Source organism: Monodelphis domestica, chromosome 3, assembly GCF_027887165.1.
Source record: "Monodelphis domestica isolate mMonDom1 chromosome 3, mMonDom1.pri, whole genome shotgun sequence".
In the NCBI taxonomy this organism is placed as follows: domain Eukaryota; kingdom Metazoa; phylum Chordata; class Mammalia; order Didelphimorphia; family Didelphidae; genus Monodelphis; species Monodelphis domestica.
In genome coordinates, this window is record NC_077229.1 from 492171656 (window position 1) to 492187242 (window position 15587).

General features: G+C 41.1%; 1 protein-coding gene across 3 annotated transcripts in view; it reads right to left on the reverse strand.

Annotated features, from left to right (window-relative positions):
* The window catches only part of WDR41 (WD repeat domain 41), an 85358-nt gene that overhangs the window by 4681 nt on the left and 65090 nt on the right, over positions 1–15587 (reverse strand). For all 3 annotated transcript variants that reach the window (XM_001381595.4, XM_007486445.2, XM_007486444.2), the window contains 4 exons: positions 12981–13165; positions 8971–9092; positions 8159–8247; positions 6777–6910 (listed from right to left, as the gene is read on the reverse strand). In XM_001381595.4, coding sequence (XP_001381632.1) covers positions 6777–6910; positions 8159–8247; positions 8971–9092; positions 12981–13165 — 530 coding nt within the window. The remainder of the gene's footprint in view (positions 1–6776; positions 6911–8158; positions 8248–8970; positions 9093–12980; positions 13166–15587) is intronic.

A 15587-nucleotide genomic window follows, 5' to 3' on the forward strand; every position in this document is an offset into this window, starting at 1 on the left:
GCCTGAGGTCCAGCAATGCTTTTTGCTGGGCCCTTGATGCTCCAGGCATCATGACTGTGCCAGGCAGGCAGTCAGTCATCAAGCATTTATTAGATGCTTTCTCTGTGCCAGACACTGTGCTAAGTGCTAGAGATACAAACAAAGGCAAAAACATGGTCAAGGAGCTCAGCTTCCAATTGGGAGGCAAAATTCTACGGTGGAAGCCAGAGCCTAGGAACATGACTTAAGACTCCACGGACAATGCAAACCCCTTAGAGTAAAGGTAAGCAGCAAAAGAAGATCCAGCCATTAATTTTTTAAGCTCCAGCCATTATAACCTGTTCATCTATTGCACGTACCTGGGCCATCGGTGGCACTCTGGCCTGGGCTTCATGCAGGAATCCACCTTACTTTGCCCTGCTGCCACCCTGGACAACTGGCCTCTTGTGAGTAAACTCTTCCTAATAAGGCCTGTCATTCGCCAAGCTAGCATGGGCCCCACTTTCTTCGGGATGGCCACGTTCTCTCGGAGGGTATCAGAATCAAGGCAGAACACATCCATCTGCCCCCTTACCTGGGCCATAGTGGGGGGCAGTCTACGGTACCCTTATAAATCACGTGTCCTTACACACATGTAAATCACGGTGTACATACGAGAGAAAGAGGGTGGAAAGAGCTGAAAGGCAATCTCAAGGAGAAGGTACTCGAGAGGTGGGGGGAAAGGACAATGAAGGTGACCTAGAAAGCCTTCCTCAAAAAAGCAGGATCTTGGCAGAATCTTGAAGGAAATTACCCGAAATCCCTCATTCCAGTCATGGGAAAAGCTAAGCTAAAAGCACAGTGATGAAAACATTGTGTAAAAGGAACAGCAAGCTGGTCAATGTGGTTGGATGGCAGTGAAGAGCAGAGGGGAGTAAGGGCTACAGGACAAGCAGGGCATGTCTGTAGTTTACCAGAGACCAGGGGAGGGGCAAAGGGTCATGTGATCAGGCCTGGACTTCCAGAGAATCCTGCAGATGAGGGGAGACTTGAAACAGGCACACCATTCAGATGAATACTGCAATAGACATAGTCATGGTCAACTGGTATTTATTCATATCTGGCAGGAATTGTGCTGAAGTTCAAGTGAGAGGTCATAATGAAAAGGTTTAAAAGTTCAAAGAAATGTGGGGAAAAAATTAGTAACATAAAGGCTAAAGGACCAAAAGAAAGCCATTAGTCAGCAAATCTCAGGACTTTAATTGCTTACTTCCAACAGCGTTTCTATCCATGCCATCTAGCTTAGGTCAAAGACAACTAGATATAAATCCTTCTCCACCTACTGGCTGCTAGAATTCTACACACTGATTTTGCTGAACCAACGCAACCATTCTAGCAGCCATATTGCCCTTAGAATATAAACGCCTTCAAAAAGTCACCAACTCAGAAAGTCCTTATACCTGTGCAGAAATAATCAAATCGATTTACTATAATCTAGCTGAGTAAACATGACTTACACAGTAAACAGTGAATGCACAATACAAGGACTCATAAAATGGCGGGCTAAGTTCTTTGGCACCGAACACCGTAGGACATCAAGAGTGGGCATGGGGATTCTCCCGGACAAACAACTTGGGTTTCCATGTGTCTGGGCGTGGATCAAGTAGGAAAGGCTCTCCAAGAAAAGAGCACAATGTGAATAAAAATACTCATGTGTCGTGTTAAAGGGCGGAGAGGAAACGAATGTCAGGGAGAACAGGAGACTATTACAATGATCCAGGTATGAGCAGATTTGGGGCTGGACAAGTCCAGAGGAAAAGGAGAAAGGAGAAATAAATGTTGTAGGAATCATGGAATTACTAGTGAGGAATACAGCACATGAAGAAAAAAGGATGATTCGATGACTTCTAAGATGACTTCTAAGTTTCTTACCTGGGTGAATGGGATAACCGAAGTATAGAAACAAGGAAGGTTGATGGGTGAACTGATTCTGGGAAAGATAGGCTGAGTTTGGCTTGAAATATGTTCAGACTGAGATGACCAAACCATGCTCTGAAGGAACTTTCACCTCTGAGTCCTTCTATCTGAATTACTGACTGCCTCTGTTGTACCACTAACTCAAGTAAGCAATGCTTCACTTCCTTCCCTGCCTTCAGAGTGTTTCCTCCTTAATTCTCAAATTCTGTAACAATGGACTTGACCACATCATCAGGTTTTCCTGGACAAGGCATGCCCGTCTATAGACCATTTACCAGGCCTGTAACTTTCCAGGAAGAAAGCACCCTTCTATCTGTTGTCTCCCTCATGAGAATGTAAGCTCTTTAAGTCCAGGATTGTCTTTGTTTCTAGAATTTGTACCCTTAATGCCTAGGACAGTGATTGACATATAGTAAGCATTTAATAAATGTTCATTCACTCATTCATCCACATAATACATAAGTGGAAATATCCAGCAAGTTGGTAATAAGAGAATTGAAAGTTGAAAGGACAGAGTAGGAAGCAGAGGTTTGGAAGTTATTAGCATCTGTTCTGCTAATGTTATTAGCATTGTATTAGTCGTTTTTCAGTCAGGTCCAACTCTCTGTGACCCATCCTGGGGTTTTCTTTGCTGAAATGGTTTGCTATTTCCTTCTCCAACTTGTTTTGCAGATAAGGAACCTGAGGTACACAAGGTTAAGTGACTTGTCCAAGATCTCACAGCTAATAAGTGTAATAATAGATTTGAACACAGGAAGATGAGTCTTCATGACTCCAGCCTGGCACTCTATCCACTGCATGTGGCCCAATGGTAGGATTAGATTAGATGATATCTAAAGTGTTCTCTTTACTGTGGGAATAGAAATGCAGAAGAAAAACATATCATTTATCACTTTTTTATATGGGTATATGATTGGGTTTTGGTTTTTAAAGATCACTCTATTACAAATATGAATAATATGGAAATAGATTTTAAATAATAATATATGTATAATCCAATGGAATTGCTTGTCAGTTCCAGGAGGGGGTGGAGGGAAGAGGGGAGAGAGAGAAAATGAAGCATGTAACTATAGAAAAATATTCTTAATTAGTTAATTAATTAAAAAAATAAAGTGCTCTCTAGCTCTTACATTCTATAGTCTATATTTCTCTATTATTATTTCCACATCTTCCTGATTGCCTCCATTTAAAATAACCTTCTCCCTCTTTTAAAGTTGTATAGTGGGGGCAGCTAGGTAGTTCAGTGGTTTGGGAGTCAGGCCTCAAGATGAGAGGTCCTAGGCCTCAGACATTTCCCAGCTATGTGACCCTGGGCAAGTCACTTAACCTTCATTGCATGCATCCCTAGAATATAGTACAGTGTTTTACACTTAGGAGGTCTGTTAAGCAGATGCTGATAATGACGACAGATTAACTGGCATCATGGAAGTGAATACAGGCTCAGAATGTGAGTTATTCCTTGCCATCACTGACAAAGGGGGAAAGATGATCAAACTCAATACTGAATGCTGTGCTAACACACCTTTTTGTCAATGTTCATAACTCTCTGTTTGAACTGTTATATTTTGACCTCAACACAAGGCCTAATATCATTTGGCCTGTATGTTTTGACCAGGCATTTCCTAAGAACAACAAGCCAGTCACAGAACTGAAAGGGGGGAAAAAGCAGGCTGAAATGTATTTAGGGACTGTGCTCAGTGCTTTCAAAGATCCCAAGCTGCTCCCTGAAACAAAAATCTAACTTTGAATGTTCTTCCAGAAATGACAAATGGTTGTAAATCATGGAAATAGCCAGGAATCAAAGCGGAGGATGTTCCAAAGTAGTTGGTCTGTTAACAGGCATTTTTAAAAAATCCTTTCCTTCCATCAGTACTGTGCATTGGTTCCATGGCAGAAGAGTGACAAGGGCTAGGTAAAAGGGGTGAAAGGGCTGCCCCTAGAGTCACACAGTTAGGAAGTATCAGAGGCCAGATTTGAACTCAGGATCTCCCATCTCTTGGGCCTGGCTCCCAACCCACTGAGACATCCAGCTGCCTCCTAACAGGCATTTCTGAAGTACCTGCTGTATGCCACGCCCTGTGCTAAATGTTAGAGATGCAAAGAAAGGGAAAAGAGTCAACCTGGACACTCTATGTACAAACAAGCCACATTCATGATAAACAGAAGGAAGGGACTCAAATAAATAATTAGTAAAACCTTCCTGCAGAAGAAAGGATTTAAACTAGGCATTCAAGAAAGCCAATAGAGAGAGATGAGGAGGAAGAGTATCCCAGGCTGTGGGGAATGAGCAGTGAATGTGCCAGGAGTCGGCAGATGGAGTCAGGAGCAGCCAGGAGGCGAGCGTCACTGCACTGAGGAGTTAAATGATGGAGTAGAAGGTATAAGATGGCTGGAAAGGGTGGGAGAAGGGCTCGATTATGAGGGGTTTAAAATGCCCACCGAAGAGTTTTATATTTGATCCTGGAAGGGATAAGGAGCCACTCGAGGCTACTCAGTAGGAGGGTGACCTGATCAGTGCTGTGCGTTAGAAAAACTCCTCTGAAGTGACAGCTGAGTGGAGGAAGGGCTGGAGGAGAGAAAGATGTGAAGCCGGCAGATTCACCGGCAGGTGAGTGCGACAGGCCAGGCCGGAGGAGAGACGGGCCTGTGCCAGAGACGTGGCACGACGAGAGAAGAGAAGAGGCCGATCTGAGAACGTTTCAGAGCTGAACTCCGCTAGGCCTTTGAAGGATTGGACATGGAGGTGAGAGACGAGATGCCAAGGACCACACCAAAGTTGCTCCCCCGCATAACCAGAAGGGTGGCAGTGCTTGGAAGGGGAGAGGTTTGGAGAGTAAAGTCAACTCTGGACATGTTGTTTAAGATGTCTACGGGACGTTCGGCTAGAGACGCCTAATAGGTATTTGGAGAGGAGTAATGGAAGTAAGCAGAAAGCTTAGGGCTAGATAAATAGATTTACGAATCATCAGCACAGAGCTGGGAGCGGATGAGAACACCAAGTGAAACAGGCTTGAGAGAAAAGAGAAGAGGGCCTAGGACAGACTGCTGAGAATCAAAGAAGAAAATGCATGCCAGCCAGGACTGCAACACTGATGATATGAACTCAAACAGTCATGTAAAAAAGGATATCATCATAGATGGAGGTAGAGCAGGCATGTAGCAAAAAACAGGGGACAACCGATGGCAGGACAGCCCAACTACTGCTTACTGTGCTCCTGGAACTGTGCTAGGTACAGGGGATCAAAAGACAAAAACGAGGCCATTCCAGTTGCTGGAGACGACATTCTATTATAATACCTACATAACGATAAAAGACCCAGAGGAAGGCCTCTAACTGAGTTGATCCTTTTTGGAGGACAATATGGAGGCAGGAGAGGACACTAAACACACATGAGCAAAGATCACACTGGATAAAAAAGCCATGGTTAGGGTCTGAGCAGTGCCTCTGGGAGAAGTACATATTTCAGTGTGGACACAAATCCTAAATACTAAATAAATAAAATAGTAAAATAGTAAATCATCTTATATTTGAACTTTCTAAAATTAGAATTTTATTGATACTATATCTCTCAGTCAATATTTTCATCAATGTAAATAATTACAACCAAAAAAAGGTAATTAATTCTTAAATTCAGAAGGTGCAGTTAGGGGAAAATGCAATGAATTTGGAGTCAGAAGACCTGGATTTGAATCCTAACTCTGCAGGCTAGACAAATTGTTAACCTTTCAGGCCCAGTTCCTCAATTTATTTTATTTTTAAGCCCTCAGATCTCATAATCTTACCCATCATTGAAAAGGACACACAATCTCAGTCTAGGCAGGAAAACAAACAAAGCGAAAGAGAAAAAAACTGAAAGAAAGCATAGAGACAAAGGAAGGAAAAGCATGGAAATGCCCAGTCCTGTTCTCTCTAAGCACAACTTTTGGTCATCATTGGGCCTGTTTCCTACTTTGCAAAACTGAAGGAATTAGACTAGAATTTCTAAGGTCTCTTCTATCCCTAATATTCTGTAATCATTCTCATTAGACCTATAAACAGAACTCATTCAGGAATAGTTTGTGGTTCTCAACTGTTTGGGTTTATAATCTCTAAGGCTTTAAATCAAAGACATACAACTTCAGACCTAGATATAATACTAGAGCTCCAATGCATTCTTGGAGCTTCAAAGGGACTGCAGATTGAAGAACATCAGAAGTCTTCAAGTTCCTTTTTTCCAAACACCTGTATTGTGATCTTGGTTGCTCTGAAGCCAGGGTTCTGGGTCTCTCTCTCAATTCCACACAAATTTAATTGGCTGTCTTGTTATCTGGTATGATAACACTGGCTTTCATTTAGTGAGTCGGTCAAAAAACATTTACTAAGCACCTGCTATGTTCCATGTACTATGCTATATACTAGGGATACAGAGAAAGCAGCCCATTTGGATCCTGGGAATTTGTAGTGTCTGCCTTTTACATTGGATTCCTTTGAAGGCCAAATAGCGACTGTACACATACTGCTGTTTTAGTAATTCAGATGCCATTCAAAGCCTCCAGATAAGTAGATAAGGGTTGAAGGAAACATGAGTCTTTACTGAGCAACACTGATCAGTATAAAAATGGAGAATGGAGAACAGCAAAAACTGTATATTTACATTTAGAGCTGGAAGGGGCTTTGGATAATTTAATCTAACGTTCTCTTGTTACTGATGAGAAAACCAGGGCCGACACTGAGTGATTTGCCCCAGATCACACATGTGTGGCAATTTGAAGGATTCTTGGATTCCCAAGGCAGCACCCTTTCTACAGTACCACTCACCCTCCCCATTGCTCTTCCCCTTTCTTACCAACAACAAACCTACCTCTACAGAAGATGAGTGTCCAATCAAATCACCAATAAGCTCCAAGGAACACACAGTGGCATTTTCTTGTGGTTTTTTGATGGTCTGGTTTGCTGATTTATTTACCCTTCCAAATCCCCACATGTTGAAAAATCCTGGAAAGACACAAAATCATTATAGCCTGCCAGTAGTCTCTTTGGAGGTGTTGGGCAACATATACATAAGTTTGTAGTAAAATGAGATGGGAAGAACAGGGATAATGTAACCACAACAACTCATTGTTTCTAAACCTGTCAGCTTCAACCCATTTCCTTCCCCAGCCTGCCGCGCCCCCTGGTGGCAGTGGAAGGGAGGAAGAAAAGAGGAAAGAAAAGGACTGGAGGACAATCTACAAACTGGATCATCGTCCTCCAAATAATACAAAGGTGGCAGCATAAGATTATAAACAGAAGATGAAGAAGAACGGAAGCTAGGCAGCAGGTTTATACCAGAGATGGGAAGGGTCTCTAATTATACTCAGCCCACCCCAGACTTGTAACTTTCAAGAAATCTATTAGTGACAAAATTGGGGGTGAAATAGCACATAGGTCTAAGTACAGGTTATTTGCCAATGCAAATGCAGGCCTCTCCAATATAATGAGCTATCTTTAAAAGGAGAAAAATACATAGATATAAAGTGGAAAAACTAAACTGAATGCAGGCCACATTCAGAAACTGGGGGAAAGTACAATCTGTATTTAGATACGTAAACCAGGAACCCAACAAAAACTGCCCAGACAGACAAGCTTCTGGTTCCCAGGTCAAAAATATTTTTCACACCAGCAACTAAACTGTTCCAAGTTCATCCAGGCTTCTGTTTTCATACTGAAAATACAAGGGCGCTGCATCATGGCCTTTATTATTGTGACAAGTGAACATATCTTGAAAAGCTCGAGTGTAATATAAAAAGATGTTAAAATGAATAATAATTAAAGCCATTGAGAGGGAGTTGAGGAACATCTTAGATTTGGTATCCAAATACAAATTCTATATTTGTACTGATTAGAATTACAGGTGCTAAAATGAACAATCATATTATTGGTCCTGACTTCCAGAAAGTAACAATTTTCTCTCATAGCACAGCGAAATAATTCTGGTCGACTTGCAATGGATAAACACAATGAAGCAGTTACCATATAAAGAAACATTTCGAAAGGAATAAAAGAATTTTGCAATTACTATTTTTGGAGGTGTCAACTTCAAATATTACCAACATATTTCTTCTTTTAAAATACATTTTGGGTGCAATTTACTTTCTTCGCCTCGTGTGCTTATTCATGAACTCTTTCATTCTTCGGTTTCATATTTTTTTCAAAGGAATGAAAGGAAATGTAAGAAACTTTTTCTTTGGGGGAAGAACAGACCTGTTGGCACAGGTTCAGATGTCAGCTGCTGTTTTTCCCGTAACTCCCAAATGCGAACACTGCCATCTTCTGAACAAGAGATTAACTGCCTGTCAGAACAAAGAGACAGAGCAGCCCTGAGTTATTCGATGCGGAGTGTGAGGAAGCCTCAGGAACATCTCTGAGGATGCTCCTATTCACTTCTGAATGGACACTCTAAAATGAACATCGAACACATCTTTCCAATGAGAAATGATAATCCTACTAGCTAACATTTTAAGTTTTACTCTCTAGACAGAGCATAGCCAGTTGGGCTTCACATCAATCTGTAATCTCCACTTTAACAATTTCAGTTGTCTTGGCCATCCCTTTATAATTAGCTTTCTTTTCTCTTAACCCTTTTCTCCCTTACCCATTTTCTCATCAAATCGTGCATGTGTAGAAAATAATAGCACTTCTAGAAACTGTAAAGTCAGAAGAAAATGACCTTGGAGCAAAAATCCTCACTAGCTACCCTAACTTCCATTTTGTTCTATGCAAAAGCTAAAACACATGCATGGCATTATTATGGACAAGAGGCATAGTAAATGCATTTGGATGTTCCCTTTAAAACCTTTTTTAAATATCCAAGAGCTTGGTGACTTCTCACCCTCTTAAATGAGATTTTATCATTTTCCATCAAGCCCCTGCTCTGTTTAGTTATAGTATTCAAAAGATCCTAGAGGAGGACATGCCAAAAGAAAAAAATTCAAGTCTACAAACAGGGAAATGTGCTCCCCCCGCCAATCACACCGGAGCCCCAGGATATCCTGCACCTCTTTCATGCGTGGTACCTGTTTGGAAGTGTGACAATGTGCAGGACAGTGGAGTCATGTGCAGTTTTCTGGCAGGCAATCATACGCTTCATTTGAAGGTTATACACGTATAAGCCCCTTCCCACAGCAGCAAACAGGTACTGGGCACACACACAAAAATGCAAGAAACAGATTTCAAAAATAGACATAAAACTAGTGTTTGGTAGAAGAGATTTCTCTCTTGCCTACCTCTGTCCTTTCAACCCATGATCTTGGGGACTTGGGAAGGCAGGGGAAATGCCAGAGCAGTAAGGGGAGCTCAAAACATTTCCCAGAAGAGAATGGAGAAGCCAATATAAAGAGAGCTGCAAGATGTCACACCAGTCACCATCCTGGCCACGCTTACTCTCGAGCAGGGACTAGTGACTGGGACACTTCAATATACGTTGCAAGGAGAAACAGCATCAATAGAGTGTTAGAATACATGAGTTCAAATCCTACCTTGGGTACTTAGAAACATTTATTAAGCTCCTACTGATGGATTCAGACAAAAACCGAACAGTCCCTACCTTCAAGATATTCTATCTGGGGAAACAAAGTGCAAACATATTGTTGTACATAGTCAATATACATGCAAATAGTTGTACATAAAGTAAAACACAAGATAACTTGAGGATGGGGAGGAGAAGAGGAGCCCAGGACAGAGCCTAAGTGAACACCCACCATTGCAAGCCAGATAGGGGTGATAATTCAGCACTTTACCTTAGGTGAGTTTACTCATTTACAAAATGCAGTTAGTATCTGGCCATCCTCCAGGCATATCTCCCTCCTCAACTTCATCTACTGACCTCCTTGGCCTCCTTTAACTCCCAACTAAAATCTCATCTTTTACGGGATGCCGTTTCCAGCCCCTCTCAATTCTAGTGCCTTCCCTGTATCAATGAATACTATTTTAAACCATAGACAGCCTGCTTTGTAAATCTGTATGGTATCTTCCCCATGGAAGCGCTTTTGTCTCCTTGTATTCCTAGCACACTGCCTGGCACACAGTATGTGCTTAATAAATGTTTAATGATTAACTGATTGAAATGAGATACTGTCCATAAAGTGCTAAGAAATCATAAAATGCTACAAAATAGCAGCTGTTATTATTATCGTTGTTGCTATCTTTCATATACTTGACTGTAACTGGAGACGAAGCTGCTTAACTGTTTGCTCCTAGTAGCTTTTGAAATTCATGGACTCTACAGATAATTAAGGACTCCCGAGTGGCAATTTATACAATACTAGCCACAGCTCCTGTTGAAAGTGCTCTCCCTCCACTGGCATTTTCCCCAAAAAGAATGTATTTTGCCCATCCTGGAGATCTCTTACAGATTCATTATTATGCCTCACTTTTCAGATCAAGAAACTAAGCGAAATCTCAGTTAGGTATTTAATTAGTTGTAAAACTAAAAGCCAGATAAGAAATTCCAAGCAGTCTTCCCCAATCCCATTTGGCCCTCCCTGTAGAAGTTATTTTAAACTTTATGAAACTTTTAAAAACATTTGTCTTGGCGTTTTGGCCAAGATGGCTGCCTGAATGGGAAGCAAGCTGCCCAATTCCCACATACCTACTCCTAGAAAACCTTGTAGTTTGTGTAAGACTGAAGAATGATCAAAAAATACAGTGAGAAAGTGTGGTAAGTGATTTCTTGTACCCTAGAACTTCACAAAAATTCAGCAAAAGGCACAAAGGCAATAGGAAAGGGGACCCCCTCCAGCAAAGCAAGTGTCAACTAATGAGAGTTTCTCAGCATGACCTGAGACGGGACAAACAAAGCTTACAAGGCCTCTCTCTGAAGGGTAGCAAGAGCGGAGGATCCCCCTGAGAAAGTCCTGGAGTGAGGACCAAGCATGCCTCTGAAGGAGCTATGATGAATCATGTCACCACCTTCGGACAAAGCTGATGGTCACAAAGTACAGAAACAAGAACTTTCGGGACCCAGGTGGATGGTTTGCTTAACTATGGCCATGTGTCCCAAAGGGTCTCTCTTCTTTTATTGCCGCCTCCTTTCCTGCAGTTTGTACATGGGGAGGGAGGATTAGCAATATTGACACAAAAAGAGGGCCATTGTAACACTTTTTTAAAAATTCACAGAAGACAATGGAAGGAAGTTCAGAAGGAAGCAGATAAGCAGGACAATCTTGGAAGTAATGTAGAATTTGCTATAAAAATTTTATTGAAAAAGCAAAAATATGAACTGACCTCTTTTTGTGTCTTGTTGTGCATATAGAGATACTATTTTTTGGAGTTTCAGTTCAGAATTTAAAAAAAAAAACAAATTCCAGGGGGCAGCTGGGTAGCTCAGTGGATTGAGAGCTAGCCCTAGAGACAGGAGGTCCTAGGTGCAAATCTGGCCTCAGACACTTCCCAGCTGTGTGACTCTGGGCAAGTCACTTAACCCCCATTGCCTAGCCCTTACCACTCTTCTGCCTTGGAGCCAATACACAGTATTGACTCCAAGACGGAAGGTAAGGGTTTAAAAAAAAAAATTCCAGCATCAACTTCCTTAATAATAAGTTGGCCAAAAGGGGTCCCCAAGAAGGCAGCTTTACAGAAGTCATTCCCAACAGCCTGCCTTACACTTGCTGCCTGAATTCACACTAGTTGAGGGAATCTTTAGTCCATAGCTGAGCCAAGAATAAACAGGGCTAACTAGGTCACAGCAAGTCAAACTCACCCAGGTTTTCTGCACCAGGTTCCTTGACCTCCACTCATTTCTCCCTTCTCTAAAAGCCAAAGCGAAGGGTGTCTTAATATTGCTACCCCAACATTCATACACATCAGATAGAGAACCATTCTGACTAAATATGATTATAAACCAAGTGAAAGCGGCTGATCAAACTCCGGTTGGTGAGACTTCCCCTGGATAGGACAGAGTATCTCTGCATCTACAAACTCTGTACAAGATAGCACAGAAATTCACAAACGCCCCCAGACAGTCCCTAAACTTCAGGCTTGCATTTAACCTACTACTCACCACTCTTCATCATGTAAAAATTCCCTTGCAAGGTAAAAAAGAAAGATGGTACAGAAAAATGCTTCTAGAAGGAAAGAAAATTAGGTAATACAGGACAAGGGCCTAGAAAATTTCTGTTGTGATCATTTTAAAATACATTTTTAAAGTAAAAGATAATATATAACTAAAAAGAAAGCACCTTTTTTAGAAAATGGAAAAACAAAAGTACGCAGAAGATAAAAACAGAAATCTTATTAGTCAGAAGTCTATTCTCCTTAAAATAAATTTCCTTGTCCTTGGAGCTAGAAGATGAAACATCCAGACCCTAGGCAGGATTTGGTGACTTGCTAGCAATCAGCTCTGACTTGCCTTAGGAGCGTGGGGTACATTCAACTCCAGGGCCAAAAAGAACAGCTCCCATCAGCTGACCAACCTTAGGACTGAGTCCATGGGGGGAGAGATGTTGCTCAGAGGTTTCCAACCTCATTTTGCCTTAAAATCCCTATTCATACAAATGCTTTGTAGACTATGCTTTGAGTGAATGCTAAATAGTAACTTCAAATCTTAGTAAAATAATGTAATTAAGTCAAAAATGTCAATATTTTAAAGTTAAAATCAGAGTCATTTAACAATTTCCTCACCAAGGAATAAGGAACTAAAAATAAAACAAACAAACAAAAAACACGGCATTATAACAGATATTTAAAGTTTCTTTCATGCCAGAGCTGTTATCTCCTAAAAGACTCAGAAAGTCCTGAGGCACAAGCTGATATTCAGCAAGGGAACTTTTGGATAATACCTAATATAAGACTAAAATGGAAATATAAGCCCAAGATCTTTACAAACATAAGAAGTAGGTTTATATTGAGTGGAAGGAAGCCCAAGGCCTAGGTTCGATTCTGCCCTGGCTAGGTGATGCTGGACAAGTCCTAGAAGACCCTGAGCTTCAGTGTCTCATGTATAAAACAAGGATTAAAGTAGCTAAGGCAGGGTTTTGGATCAGATGGATTCAATCTATGATCTATGGCCTACTTTGCAGGTTTTTACCTCCTCATCACATGTGAAATGATGAATGGAAATTTCATTTGGTTTTTGACAGAGTTTGATTTCTTGCTGTGTATCCAGCTGTAGAGATGGGTCCCAGAAGTTGCATTCATAGGCTTGCATTGTCCAATCCAAGGCATCCCAGACAATTAGCTCCCCAACGTGGGAGCCTGTGACAAAGCTCAAATCTAGGCAGAATTTAGACATGCCTCATTAGCCACCAGCAGTGAAGGTAAGCTTCTTCTAAAAATCTAGGAATCGATGATAATACCTTGCAGATTAAACACAGAAAACTGATCATCCAGCATGACAAAATATTATCTTAGCAGAAATTCAGTCCTTACCTGTTTAGGTCTGAGAAGACTGGCCTCCTTGATCAGCACCCTCTCTCTAGTCTTCAACCTCCTCCTAGTTATCTTTTTAAGCCTTTCCCTTCTATCTTAGAACTGATATAAGTTCTGAGGCAGAGAAACAGCAAGGGCTAGAAAACTGGAGTTAAATGGCACAGCTAGGAAGTGTCTGAGACCAGATTTTAGCCCAAGTCCTATGATTCCATGCGTGGCACTCTAGCCATTGAGCTACCTAGTTACTCCTCTACCTATCAGTTAAACCTTCACCCATGCTCAAGTCTCCCTTATCCTTACAGAGGGGATCTTACAACCCCCTCTGGCTATCCTCCTGTTTTCTCTCTTCTTTCTCAGCCATACTCTTGAGCTCCAGATCTAGAGTAAGAGCATCAGTGTTCACATCTCACCCTTGATTCCTCCTACTATGTGACTTTGGTTAAATCACTGATTTTCTCAGCTTGAAGTATAAAATGAGGGGGCTAAAATATGATCCCTGAAGTTCTCTTCTAGGTTTCAATGTAGGATCTTCTGAACTACAAAATGATCCTTTTCTTAATTTCAAAAACTCAGAACCAGCAGCCAAATCTATAGCACAGAATTGTTCTCTGAGTAGTATAATGTGTTTTTCTTTTTTTATTTAAAAAATTTTTTTCAACAAATGAACATTTTTCTCCTTCCCACTTCTCCCTTTCTTCTGAAAAGAAGAAAAGACACTTCTATAACAAATACACAGAGTAACAAGCTTAATAAATTCACACACACAATAGCCATGTCCTTCTCAGTCAGGGATGGGTTACTGCACGATTGGTCATCTGGAATCATGGTGGGTCAATATGTTATATGGCATGCTCTTTGTCTACACAACAGACAAGGTACTAAATATCCAGCTGGAATTTCTCATTGACAAGGAAAGCTGGCATCCCAACTGTTATTGTCATTGTGTGTATTATTTATACTCCTAGCCTGACATTTAACAATTTTCAAACAACCTCTATTATAGAGTCAAAAGTCACATTGTGAATGCTTCTATGTGGAATCTACTCTCACAAGAACAAAATTAAATCAATAAATTAGCAGGTATTTATTAAGGCCCCCAATGCGTGCCAGGCATTGTACTAGGCACTAAGGACACAAAAGACTAAAATGAAAGAATTCCTGCCATCAAAGAGCCTATATTCCATTAGAGGAAACACATGTATATATAAAAGTAGCATGTAGCAAATTTAAGGTGATTTCAAAGGGAAGAAGCACCAGCATCTGGGGGCATCAGAAGAGATCCCATGGAGGAGTGCCACTTTAGCTGAGCTTTGAAGAAAGCAAGAGATGCCAAGAGGAACAGTACATTTTAGGCAGAGTAAACCTGTGCAAAGGTATAAAGATAAGAAATGGAATGTCCTGTGTGAGAATCAATAAGGTGACCATTTTAGCTGGTCCACAGAACATAGAAAAGGGAACAAAGTCTAAAAAGCTGAGAGAGTGGTGGGAACTGTGGGAACCAAACTATTCATCTTGTAAAACAGACTCCATTTTGAGACCCAAATTTCATTTTCTTATAAATTCTACTTGCTTGCCAATGGGAATTTGAGTGACATCTTATCTCACATCTGGAAAAACCTACCTGCTGGCTCTCCCCCTCTCCCAACTTGCTTGAAACTCACTCTTCCCCATCTCCCAAGTTGGAAAATTCATCACTTTTCTTTCAAATAGGAATCAGGTGATCTAATCTTGTACCTTGGTTTATAAACTGTTAACTGTTTTCTTTTAAAAGCATTAAAATCTGCCTCCCCCCATATGTGGGGTCCAGTGCCAAGCGGAGGAGGTCCAGTCCCGATCTGTTATGCAAGTAGCATGCTTTCCTTGATAAACTGATATGTTCAGAAACTCAAACCTTTTTTTCTCAGTTATTTCTGATTTCACCAATCTCAAAGCTTAGAAAGGAGAGTGAAGTCATTATATGACTTGGGCATGGCTAGGAGCAAGGCAAAAACAACAGTCAGCTCCCCTTAACAGAAGACTACCAATATTTGCTTACAGCTTCCACAATGGAAAGGTTCACGATGCACATGCTCATATTTTTAGTTACAATGGTATATTTTAGTGCCCTGCACAAAGTAGGTGCTTAATATTTGCTATACTGAATGAGATTTAAGAACACTTGCAGTTATTAAGATACTCACAATACCCAAGCAATTCTAGTGACTTTCTTGGAGGTAGGTCTACTTAACTTGTTGTCTCCTCCTCAGATGCTCCACGTCCTAGGAGA